This window comes from Ambystoma mexicanum, chromosome 4q (assembly GCF_040938575.1).
Source record: "Ambystoma mexicanum isolate Mex_15411 chromosome 4q, UKY_AmexF1_1, whole genome shotgun sequence".
Lineage (NCBI taxonomy): Eukaryota > Metazoa > Chordata > Amphibia > Caudata > Ambystomatidae > Ambystoma > Ambystoma mexicanum.
The window spans coordinates 1,245,905,254-1,245,918,270 of NC_090928.1; the positions used below are offsets into that span (position 1 = coordinate 1,245,905,254).

Genomic DNA, 13,017 nt, shown 5'->3' on the forward strand with positions numbered 1-13,017 from the left:
TTGGTAGGGACCAAAAGCACCCACACAACAATATTACAATATCGGGGATTCCCAGCCAGACCACTGGGAATATTAACAGCATGTGCATCTATGAAAGATACCAACACTGGAGAAATGGAGTTACAGGTAAAAAACTACTGCCTTCTGATTCATTCCATTTTAGAGTCAACGTGCCCCTTTAGCAACTTTTGTCCACTGGATGGGTATCACCCCGATATGATTATTACAACGTCCTTTTGATGCAGGTGAACATCTGTATTTCCTCTTAACTAATGGATACCATCAGGCTGCACCTTGTTTGTAATAGTGCTGTCTATTTCTGCAGATGCTTGGTCCCTCTGCATTTCTGCACACTGTATATTTTCCAGGACCTGTGCCCTCCTTAAGAGATGCATTACCACTATTGTTGGCCTAATTGCTGCAACTGTGTTGAACTACCCAGGTACTGCATATCTTGTTGCACCATACTCGCCTCTAAGCAGTTAATACAGTAGTCTTGAGCTTCCAACTGCCTCTTTCCCATAGGTTCCTTTTCTTGCATTTTCTGCCTGTCTCAGGTTAATGCACCTTATGCCCTAGGGTAAGACCCAGCTTTTAACTTAATTGGCCCGCAGCTGTCGTTCTTTCATCTTTTGAGTTCTTTATTTGTGTTTTGCTTCTGAGTTCATCTATTGTGATGGACTTTTCTGCACACAGTCCTTTCTACCTTCCTGGTTCGTTGGTTTACATCACTGGCATAGATTTGTGACCCCCACTGGGTGGTTGTTGTCTGGTGATGGTTTGTCTCCTAATGTAGCCACTTGGAGAATTTGTAATCTTATGTTCGGCTTTTGAATATGTATCACTATCATTTGTATTTCTAATGTTCACATTATCATCTATCACAGGTCATTTATTATTTGTTCTGTCCTGATTAAGGTGGCGGTAATTGCCTGTCCACCGTAACGTTTGGAAGGTGCTCTGTTACATAAGATAGCTAAGGTAGACACAGTAACGATTGGTAGCGCATTACCTAGCTTACACCCTTGGTGCTTCTGATACCTTGCAACTAATATCTCTCTGATTCTGATCCATTTAGATTAGTTGTAGGAGACCTGTCTTATTTAAAACATGCCCCTCACTGATTTACATGTAATTTTGCTTTTTATGTGCAGTTTTGAATATTTTTGTTTTTTTTCTTTTTTATTGTGCAAATTCATGTTGTTTCTGTGGTTTATTCATACCTTGTCCATACTTCTTTCAAGAAATATTGTTTGATTTATCATATTGCGCTAAATAAATGAAAAATGATTGGATGATCATCAATAGTACATGTTTTGTGTTGAGACGGGGTTATTGCTAGTGTTCTATTAATGAAATATACAGAAAATGTCAAAATGAAGTTATTTAAGTAATTGCAATTCTATAATCATTCCTGGTGGGAACAGCCTCTTCTGTGTTTAGCAGGTGGCCCATAGCCTACCACGCTTTGACTACACCATTAAACGTAGGCCGGGTACTCAATATAGCAATGCCGATGGTCTGTCCAGTACGTACGACGACTGGAACAGGAAATCAATCAAGGGTGGATTAGATGCACAGTCTGTGTGGAGAGGGGACGAGCGTTGGGAATAATTCTACTTTTCGCTGCTGGCCCTCTGTAGAAATCAATGGAACATATTGTTTTGAACCTTTCCTAACCTTTGAAGTTAATTAAGCCTTTTTGCTCCACTTACCTTGCGCAGCGTATTTGCTTTGGAACCCTGATCATTCCCTATGGCTGTCGGAGCAGGAGAAGCCTGTGATCCCTAGTAAAGTTCTTTATTTATTTTTCCTGCATACTTCACTTTGTGAAGCGCGGTAAGAACAATTTGTGTCCCTGTAATTATGTTTTTTGTTAATTTTGTGGTTTCTTGCAGGATATGTCCAGTATAACATGGTGGCAGCTGATACTTTTATGGTGTTATATATTTTTTTTACATAGTATTGTGCATTTTTGCATTTTTACTAGTTAATGCCAATTGGAGTACCATGTGCTCTAAAATGGCTGTGCTATGAAATGTTCGCCTGTTGTTTAGCCATCTTGTATTTTGGCCTTCTTCCTGCTCTGGAGTGGCTGGATTTTCCATATTTGCTAAGCAGCTTTCTAGAGAAAGGTCCAGGTTTCATAGGCAAAATGGCATTCGGTGTGTGGCCTGATGGGGGGCCCGGATCTGTCTAGAGCCAATCCACATTTATATCGGAATGTCTGTTGCTGGGCAGATGCAGTGGACATAGGCTGTCTATGATTGGAAACCCCTGCCAGGTTTGAATTGTGCAGATCCTTGCTTTTGGTGGGCTTGGGGCAACGCCAGCCTGGATTCTGGATAGAAGGGGGGGTCCTTAAGACCTTAAGACTTGCTTTAGTGGAACCTGTTAATGACTCCAATCACGCATTCCCACTAAGTCAGTGCCTTGTCTGGGATTGCTCAAGGGAAGCCCTTATTTATATATTTTTATGACAAGTTATAATCTGGATGATGAACCCTTGTATAACGCCCCTCTCTTAGAATCCCCCTGACCCCACTGAGCCAAGAAGTAGGTTTGTTTTGCAAATTAAAAAGGTTTATTTGAAAAATTAAACAATAGATATATATCACACTTTTATAAATAAATTGATAATTGATAGCACACTTGTGAATATGAGCAGTAATCAGCAATATGTAATCATACAGTAGCACAGTTCTTGGTTACTTATGAATAAGAACAGAGGACTAAGGTAGCAGAGAATGCTTTATATGGTTCAAGGAAATGCAAGGTGGGACAGAATGCAACACAGAAATAATTTGATATGATTTCAACAAGAGATATGTGATCACTTTTCCTTTTGACAATTCACTCCCCCTCCACCCCCTTTATGCAATATAAGGAAATGGAAGGAGAGCACAGTCTTCTAGAATACCAACAAAAATGCAATACAAAGTTCCAATTCCCCCCAGGCAAGCTTAGAGAAACGGGGATGATTTTAAACCCAGGCAAAGTACTTTAAATGTGGTATGCAAAGAAGGGAAAAATATGCTAAAAATTATTTTAATTCCCTACTAGAGATTCAGGGTGGGTGATAGCTACTTTAAATTAGTTCAGGATCACGTTAGCAATGCTCTATGAATGATTGTCAGGTTGCAAACGAATTTCAGCAAAGGAAAGCAAGAAGCTGCTATTTTGACAAGTGAAGAAAATTGAGCCAAATCGCAGCACTTTTTCCGAGTGCGTCGAGCGCAGTTACGGAGGAACTATAAGGAGTAGCAAGTGGGTTTAGAGCTTGTTGGAAAGCTTAGAATCTCAGCTTTAAAATGAAAGTTACTCGCTCCTAGCACAAACGGTTCAAGAGATACGGACGATTTTGTGAAGGTAGTTTTTCAGAAATTAAACAATGATTCAAAATGGCAAAATGACACTTTTACAGGTTGCAAATTGGAGAAGGGACACACAATTCCTATGAGGCAGTTCTGGACAGGTTCAAATGTTTTGAATCAGATTATTTTAAGCCAAGAGATGGGTTCTGCACAGTTCTAGCTGGGTACTCACTCCTAATTTTGGAAGGAATGGGCCTCGTCACGGATCTGGTCAACGGGTTGGACTGGACTTCTGGGCGGTTTCCGGTACTGGTTCTGGATTTCTGGTTCTCTGGTTCTGGATCTCTGGTTCTGGTCTGGATCTCTGGTTCTGCTCACAGCGATCTGGTCTGGGTCCGGTCTGCGGTTCTGGATACAGCTCTGCTTTCTGGGTGTTTCTGGCAGAGGGTTCTAGGCCACAATCCGACAGCTCAGCCCGGCTGTTTGAATAATTTGCAAATGATTTTGAGGCCTGCTGAAAAAGGATTCAGCTTGTGGATTCAGGCCTCTGTGCTACAAGTTCTGGAGTCTGGATTCAAAGTTCTGGTCTCTGGAGATTGATGGATTTGAAGTCTGGAGTCTCCCGGCAATGCGTCCCGCAAGAAAGTGGAAAGTGAATGTCCCTACCTGGGTTTGGTGTTCCTTTGATGTCTTTAGAAAATGGGTGTGTGCCTAGGCATAACTAAGCCTGCCCCTCTCAACTTATCATTGGCCTATTTCTCCTCTCTCCCTTGATTGGGGGAACTGAGTTGTGAGTCAGAGTGATGAGGTAGGGTTATGGTCAGAGGATCCTCCCCTTGTCAAATTGCACACAAATCTATTTCTGATCCAAATACATATTTCCCAGATACACAATTTGTTGAAATTACATAAACACATCATATATCACATAAGGTAGTCTCTGTTCCAACTCTGATGCTTCTAAGAGGTTGGATTAAGAAATGACAACATTTTGCGCTTTTTGGTTGGTTTTCCAATATTGGACTTTTACCCAAATTTACACAGAGGTAACCTGTCTCTCTACACATATTCCAGTAAATTTCCATGTCTCTAGCTTAAACCCAGTGTCTGCAACATTAATAAATTAAGGGGTTCGGTCCCAGAACATCGTACGGAATTGAGTATAGACTCAAATTGTAGGTACATTTTCCATTTTAAGGATCTCCAAATTGTACATTCCTGTCATCTGGTTACAATTAGTTATCAGTGTTTTTATAAAACATATATTTGCCTTCAATTCAGAAAAAGTGTCTGGCCCGCCCCTAGGAACTGGGTGAGTCAGGGATCACATGTCTCTTCTTCCAGGCAGAGCTCTGTTTACAGTCCACACCCAAATCGGCATATCCCATTCAATTGAAAGAGACTATTGTGTTGTGTCCTGCAGGCTGGAGGAGAAACTCCTCCTGCTCAATCAACAGGGCCATGTGATATCCTGCCTTCTTGGGTGGAGTTCTGAGGTGAGAAGGTTTCCCAGCCTCTTGGACTGTTAATTGAATCAGCCTGTCTTCTGGGAACAGCAGGTGTTTAAGAATTTTAATTAACCAAAAGGCTTTGAAGTTTTCAGCTGGCTCAGGATCCTTTTGCAACTCCTGTCAGAGTTTAGACTGCTAGCGCCGGTTTGTGTCCAATGCCGGTACTGCACCTATTTTTGGGATCTGTCTTGAATTTATACATTTCCAAAAGAAAGGATTTTACTTGATAGTATATGATCCTTGCTTAACATGGCATTGGTGTTTTTCCTTTGGCACCACCTTTTTTACCCATGGCGCTTCCGGTCCATAACGCTCGCACTGGTGGGTGGCAGGTTAGGCGACCATTTTGGTGTGCGCAAAACTGCTGGGTTCTCCTGGATTCTGGCGCAATTGTGGGCTTTTCCGCCATCTTGGATTTCCTAATCCCACAGCACCAAATGTTGCAGCTTAATGACTCAAACGTGGGTCAATACCCCTGACAAACCAAGGCACAAATATCAATCGCCCAGTGATTTCAACAACTCATATGGTGGTCCCTGAGTGACTCTGAGTACATGTTTGCGTAAACATACCTGCTTTGCACCCCATACCCTCCTGTCTCCATAGAGTTCTATGAGCGTAAAGTCCCTAGCCCAATCCCTCTCTTGCCTATCCTTGAATGGTGGTGGTCTGGCCTGGTATCCTCCCTTGGGTCTTGCCTACGGTGGTTGGATTGGCAGTCTGTAAAAAAAATATATATATCTTTCCTCTTTATTTCATTAACTTTTGAAACACAATTATTTGTTTGCTCAAGCCAACACTTGTGCAACTTCCTAAAAGAAACTCGTAGCCTCCTGGAAAAGCCTGTATTGGGACATGTGACTCTAAGTGTACTAGAAACCTACTTTTGTAGCTAGGGACACACTTTAAGTGTAGTACCTAATTTGTAAGGTTTTGTGTGGTGTTTTCTAAATCTTTATTCCAAACCTATTAGTTCTCAAGTATTTATTACTTACCTGCTTCTGTTTCTTTATTCACTTGCATTTCTACAGTTGGAGTATTTTGAAACTATCTGTATTTAAAAGTAAAGTGCTTGTTCTCTTAGTAAAACACACCAAGGTGAATGTGTATATAACAGTAGTGAATGTTTTCGTGCGTTACTTGCATGTGGTTTTTCATACTCTACACCGATAGTTTGGCTAGACATTAGTATTTGTCCCTGTTCATAAGAATAGTGTGGCCTCTTAGAATCTGCCCACAGGGCTGATTCTGAAAATCCATCTCAACAAAGTATTCTTGAGATTAGCTTGCCAGATTCACTGCACGTATCTATCCGGAAACAGCCTCTTTGTACACATGTGACAAGAATTCAAGAGAACTGACATAAAAGTAAGCAGTTATACTTAACCTTTTTTTTATTTTTTAACAGAGATCGTTGACAGAGGTGCCCATTGAAGAGACGAAAGCCGGTAATCAGCCCCCTGCTTCCAAGAAGCTGAAGTCTTTAGTACCTCCCACTATGGAGCAAAAGTCACCTTCTGGAAACCAAGAGCATCTTACATCACCGAACAGTTATGAAGCTCCCTTTGGGCATCCAGAGCATATTAGACCGCTTATGTTAGAAACCTCCTTGAGGCGGCCTGGACCTCAGATGGCCCATTTTAATGAGATGGCTAGATTTCGGCTGCCAGCCCAGAATGCAGGCCACTTCATGCCAGGTGGCCGGGGAACAATGCTGATACGCAGTTTCCTGGGGACGCCTCCATTTTTCCCACCTCGTTTTCGGTAGCTGTACATTTTTCACTTTGCTTCAGGGTGTCCAGGAGGCTGCTCAAACTGGTGCCCAATGTATATAATATGTGTTCTGTATTGGACATCCCTCTAGTCATATGCCTTGTGGTCCTATTAGGACCAGGACTTGTGGTCTGCAAAGCTTCAAATATCTTTTTTCTTAATGTATTTAAAAATACAGGTATACTGCTACAGAAAGTTCATATTGATGAGCAGGGCATGTGCCTCCTCAGATATGTCAGCCTTTCAAATTTCATGATTTGAAAGTTGTTACTAGGAACTGTAATTGATTCACTCACAGAAGATTTTAAGTTGTTGTTTTTTACTTTTGTTGTGTTATTACTATGTCATTTTATACAATCTTTTATTTACCAAGGAACAGAAGATGTGAAAGCTACATATTTGTTTCTTTTAGATTGCCTGTTATGTGTATTTGTTAATTTTGTATTAAAAGATACCACCCAGACACAGTTGTCATTGAAGCATCAAGCAGCACTCTTTCCACTTGTGATCGTTGTATTGGTAATTAGTTTGGCATAGTAAGACTATAGTATGATTAATGACCACAACATAGCCTGGGCTGCATGCACTCCTTGGATTTTATAGGTGCTTTCCACAGCATTGAGGTAAGGCAGTTTAATTAGTAAGCGTAGTAGTGGCAATGTATTTCTTCTTTCGCCATCATTGACTATTATTCCAAAATATATGAATATGAACATGATCAGGATTCCGGAACACGTTAATTTTATTTTGTATATTTCTGAGAACTTTGGATTACAGAGTAACCAAATAAATACTTCTGATAGATTGCATCCTCCCACAGATTTCTCATCTTAGATATTCAATTGGAAACAGCCGATGGCTTTTGAAAAACATTTCACAGCAGAGGATGTAGTGTGCTTGGACACTTACCCACTCGAGCAGTCCTGTCTAGGTATCCAGAAGCAACGCTGATGTGCTTGGATCACTCTTTGCTCCAAATTGACTGTTTTTTTCTGCTCACTTGACACGCTTCATTGAAACAACTTCTTTCTCACTGTGAGAATTTCTGTCTCCATGCAGCCTTTGTGACATTAAACACTGCATTGACTACACATCTATGATGTATATTACACACCACCACATTGTCTGCCTTTGATTTTTGGTGGTTATCATGACATGGTGGACTGTAGTTCTTGTTAGGCGTGAATCCAAATGCACTGTGAGAATAGGCAGCAAAATTGGGTCTCGGTCAACACCCACACCCCCTCACACCACGTTTAGGTCACAAGATACTCCTATGACGAGTCACTCTTCTGAGGAGGGAAGCACCACTGGCCAACTGACACCTGAAAAAGAACTCATCTGAGAGGCAACACAGAAAGATATTAGAAACACCACAAGCCATTCTCCAGCATGGGGTCTGGCATGGCTTCACATGCTCATCAATATTCCCCTGTCAGGCTGGGAATCCTCAGTAAAAGAAAACAGTTTCACTTTCACTTACAAACTATTTCTCCTTTAAACCAATCAATATCCATCCAATGACGGGCGTCTTCCTAGGTCCCTCCTCTGGCAGCCATCTTCAAATGTTTACTGCATGCTTCAGTGTTGGGATCCTCGAGTTTGCTCTGCAAGCTTTTTTTAGATGGAAAAAGGTTCTATTTTTGCGAAAGAGCCTGCGTGCTCTTTTCTCCATCTGCCGACAGCAGGGATCCGTTGTCTGTGAATTTGGCGCCGCTCAAGGGCGAAGATGGTTGAAGATTCCAAAAGACCATGATGGAGGAGAAGTAAACAAGATCTCTCTTCAAGCCCTGCACCAAGTGCGGGCCACGAAATGTGTTTGTTGTGGGCAAGCACCTGCATTGCCTCTACTACCTGCATCCGGACCACAAGGAAGTGGAGTGCGAGATATGCCTTGGATTCTCCAAAAAGACGACGGATAGGCACAGTAGACTGGCAGTGTGGCTGAACGCCAAGGCCTCTATCCCGTGCTCCAAGCAGGGTCATGCTGCCTCACCCAGGATCGGCCGGTCCAAGGAGTGGTCATCGAAGTCCTTTGAGAGCACCTCATCCATGGGGGCCCAAGGCCAAGAATTGCAAGTTTGAATCCACTGGGTTTGTCGCGGAAGCGGATCCCAAGGTGGACAGAGTGCGATCGACATCACACTCTGCCGCCGTTGCCAGCTGGCAATTGAACTCCTCCTCGAAAAGGAATTCATCCAACCCGGCTAAACTGCAGGAGAGGCCAGTGAAGCCACGGACGGAGGAGAAGAAGGCCAAACTGTCTAAGAAGGCCCAATCGGCACAGGATAGGACTTTGTCGATGATGGAGCTGGTGGCGGCTGCTCTCACGACGGCGAAGGGGGCTGTCCCTGCGAAGGTGGCCTCCGCAGAGCAGAAGGTATCGCTGCCCCTGACCGCAGAGCAGAAGGTATCGCTGCCCCTGAGGTGCAAATCAGCCGCAGTGACTTTGGCAAAGTCTACTGGCACGCCGGAAAAGGGAAAACCGTCTCAGAACCCAGTTCCAGCACCTCAGGGGGAGGAGGAGAGGGTGGGCAAGGAGGCCCTGGAACGGCCCTCACAGGCCGTGGCCGAAACCATGGAAGTCTCGTCTACGGATGACGATGGCACAAGCCTAATTTTCCGAGCCTGCCAGATCAGCCGAGAGATAGGTCTCTGGACATCCTGCCGACCCTCCACACCTTAGTGTCGGAGATCCAGAAGAGGATGCCACAGGGCCCGGTTCCAGTGGTTCCCCAGGCCCTCCGATCAGCCGCCAACAAAGAGGAAGCGTCATCCAACGCCCCCATTTCAGTCTCCACTTCTGCGTCGGGCTCCCTCTTCCCCCAGCGGACCCAGACACTAGGTCAGATATGGCCATGACGAGGATATCTTTGCGGTGGGTCTCCGCAACATAGGGCATCCCCACCGGATGAGGTGGAGTAATTACATTCCATTATAGCCAGAGCCTACCCGAAGAAACCAGGAAGGAGGGTTTCTTGTACCAGGGGCGCGAGGCCAAGAGGAAGACGATCATGGTGGTGCCCCTTCTGGACGACATGTGGGAGGGGGGCCTGGCCCTCATGAAGAACCCTTTCACGGCTCCGGCTAAACAGGATGGGCTGAAGCAGTACCGGGTGCCGGAATCCACACCCAAGTGGCCAAGGTCACAACCATCAGCAGATTCGATTGTGTCGGCGGCTGTGGGAAACCTGTCCTCGTCGGTCCTGCCCGACAGCGAGGGGAAGAAGATGGACGCCATGGGAAGGAAAGAAGGCGATTTACTCCGCAGCGTCCACCCTCAAGGTGGCCAACACACTGGTGATCCTAGCCAGGTACGACAGGGAGCTATGGTACAAGCTAGGGCTTATTTTGGCGTTCCTCCCCGACAACAAGAAAATGGAGGCAATCGCTCTCTTCCAGGAAGGGGGAGGTAGGGTCTGATCACGCCATCACAGTGGTGTTGGACATGGCAGACACTGGGTTTCCGGCAGATGGGGGACCAGTGTCTGCCTTTGTCGCCAAGGCTGTATGAATGCCACAAATTTCCGCCAGGAGGTCCAGGCGAAGGTACTGGACATGCTCTTCGACAGAGAACCTATTTGGGAAGGTTGTCGAGTCCCAACAGGCCATCAAGGTGGATACTACAGAGACGGCCTGTTCCCCGGGGACCCTCCAGCAGCACACTGCTCTTCCTTTCGATCCTCCTGAGGGAAGTCCAGCAGGTCTTTCAAAGGTTTCTCCTCATTGTACCGTCAGCCTTCCAGATCCACGACTCAGGAAGCCTGCAGATGCTGTTCCCTGGCCTACAGTAGCAGAGGACAATGTTGCCTGCAGGGCAGGACGCCGGCGTCAAAGCAAGCCTGAACCGGTCAGGACGTCAGGCTCAAACCTGTGAATTCCAGTGGGAGGCAGGCTGACGAAGTTGGTCAGTGAGTGGGAAACTATCACCACCAACCGATGGTTGTTGGACGCTCTCGCCCAAAAACATACCCTGGAGTTTCTGCCCAGGTGTCTGTGGATCCCTCTTGTGGCCCGTCAGGAGCATCCCATCCCGTAGCTCCTGGAGTAGGTACGGGCCAAGCTGCGAAAAGGGCCGATAGAGCTAGTTCCCCAACGACTCCGGGGCTCTGGAGTCTATTGCAGATACTTTTTCGTCAGCAAGAAGATGTGGGGGCTGGAGGACCATTCTAGACCTACGACATCTGAACAAGTACCCCAAGATCCAAAAATTCAGGATGTTCACGTTGCAACACGTGCTCGGCCAGCTGGAAAAAGGAGACTTCTTGACGTTGTTGGACCTGGAGGATGCCTACTTACATGTTCCCATTCACAGGAAACACCGAAAGTGTCTACACTTCGTAGTGCAGGGCCAGCACTACCAGTTCAAGGCCCTGCCTTTTGACTTTAAGTCTGCCCCCAGAGTGTATACAAAGTGCCTGGTACCAGTGGCAGCCCATCAACGTCTACAGGGCATACATGTATACCCATACCTAGACGACTGGCTGATTCACGCCCGCTTGCAGGAGCTGGCCCAAGGACACATGGAGATGACCATCCGGCTACTAACGAACCTGGGATTCTCTGTCAACTATCCGAAGTCCTGCTTGATGCCATCGCAGAACGTGCTGTTACTCTGCGCCCGGCTAAATAGGGTGTCTTGCCTGGCGTCTCCATCGGAGGAAAGGATAGCAGCCATTCTGGGGAAGGTGCAACGGCTGTCGTCGACGAGGACCGCCACGGTGCGTGCCATCAAGTTGTTGGTGAGCATGATGACCTGCATCTACCTCGTCCGGCTCTGCAGGTTACAGATACGGCCGCTCCAGGAATTCCTGAACACCTGCTGGAAACCGGTGTCCGGAAGCTTTTTGACAAGCTTTTGCTCAACCACGGGTTCCAGCTGGTAATAGTATGGTGGGGTGTTCACTCCAACATCGCCCAAGGCACAGGATTCCAGAACATGCCATACCAGCAGACGGTCACCACGAATGCCTCCCGAGAAGGATGGGTAGCGCACACTGGACGTCTGCACGCCAGAGGCCTGTGGTTGCCAGAGGAGAAGGATATTCATATCAACATCCTGGAGCTATGGCATTGTTCTGGGCCCTCAAGTCATTCCTTCCGTCCCTTAAAGGCAAGGTGGTAAGGTTCTTCACGGACAACACCAACACCATGTTCTACATCAGGAAACCGGGGGGGTGCAGGACTTGTGCTGGGCTGTCGGAGACGAGATGTTGCTTGTCCCTCTTCACCTGGCAGGAGCCAAGAACACCATTACAGACTCCCTCAGCAGGGAACTGCGCTCCTGCCACGAGTGGGAGCTTTGTCAAGATCGGGTGCACTGCCTGTTCGCCATGTGCGGCAGGCCCCAGATCTGTTTGCGATGGCAACAAACTTCCAAGTGCAAGAAATTTGCCAGCAGGTTCCACCAGCCGAGGAGCCTGGGGGACGCATTCTCCTTTCCGTGGGAAGGACTTTTCCTGTATGCGTTCCTCCCTGTTCCCGCTATGAGCCATCAGCACATTCAGATGGTGTCCGCGCGAGATGATACTCATCGCCCTGGCATGGATGAGGCAAATTTGGTACCCGGACCTTCTCAGTCTGTCAGCGTCGCCCCCAGTGAAGTTGCCGGTAGTTCCCGATCTTCTCACCAGGGAAGGAGGTGCAATTCTGCATCACGACCCAGAATCACTGAACCTAAGGGCTTGGCTCCTGCAGCCCTAGAGTTTGGTAGATATGAGTTGACCGCAAACTGCCGAGAGGTCTTCGCTAAGGCCAGGGTGTCAACTTTGAAGTGCTACAGTTACAAATGGAAATATTTTGCTACGTGGTGCGGTCGCAGAAGATCACCCCGCTGAGGGTCATGTCCCTGCAGATTCTTCCATACTTGCTTTCCTTGGCCAAGACAGGCCTGGCACATGCTTTTATCGAGGTGCATCTGGCAGCTATCTCCCACTGCACCAGGTCTCCAGGAAGAGCTTCACTGTGATCTCATCGACTCAAGGAGTTCCTCAAAGGACTTTTTCAAACTTTCCTGCCGGTGAAGGCTCCTGCCCCGGTGTGGGAAATCAACATGGTTCCGACAAGGCTCATGGGGAGGCCACCTTTGAGCTAATGCATCAGACCCTCTCAAGTTCCTCTCGTGGAGACCGGCTTTCCTTGTGGCCATCGCCTCTACCAGACGGGCGGGTGAAATCCAGGCCTTATCCTGCAAATAGCCAAACCGGACTTTCCAAAAATCAAGGGTGGTGATGCAGACTCACCCCTCTTTCATGCTGAATGTTCTGTCTGAATTCCACCTCAACGAGCCTTTGGTGTTACATGTTTTTTCCCCTAATCATTTGTCACTGGCTGAAAGGGCCTTGCACTTGCTGGACATTGCTTGTGCCTTAAAATTCTACATGACCCACACAAAGAGTTTTTGGAAGACTTCCCAACTG

At 46.4% G+C, this 13,017-nt stretch overlaps 1 protein-coding gene across 1 annotated transcript in view; it reads left to right on the forward strand.

Moving 5' to 3' along the window:
• Window positions 1-7,061, forward strand: part of LOC138468320 (exportin-5-like) — a 391,463-nt gene extending 384,402 nt beyond the window's left edge. The window contains exon 9 of the mRNA XM_069608823.1: window positions 6,234-7,061. Within this exon, the coding sequence (XP_069464924.1) occupies window positions 6,234-6,593 (360 nt within the window). The 3' untranslated portion in view covers window positions 6,594-7,061. The remainder of the gene's footprint in view (window positions 1-6,233) is intronic.
• The last annotated feature ends 5,956 nt before the right edge of the window (window positions 7,062-13,017 follow it).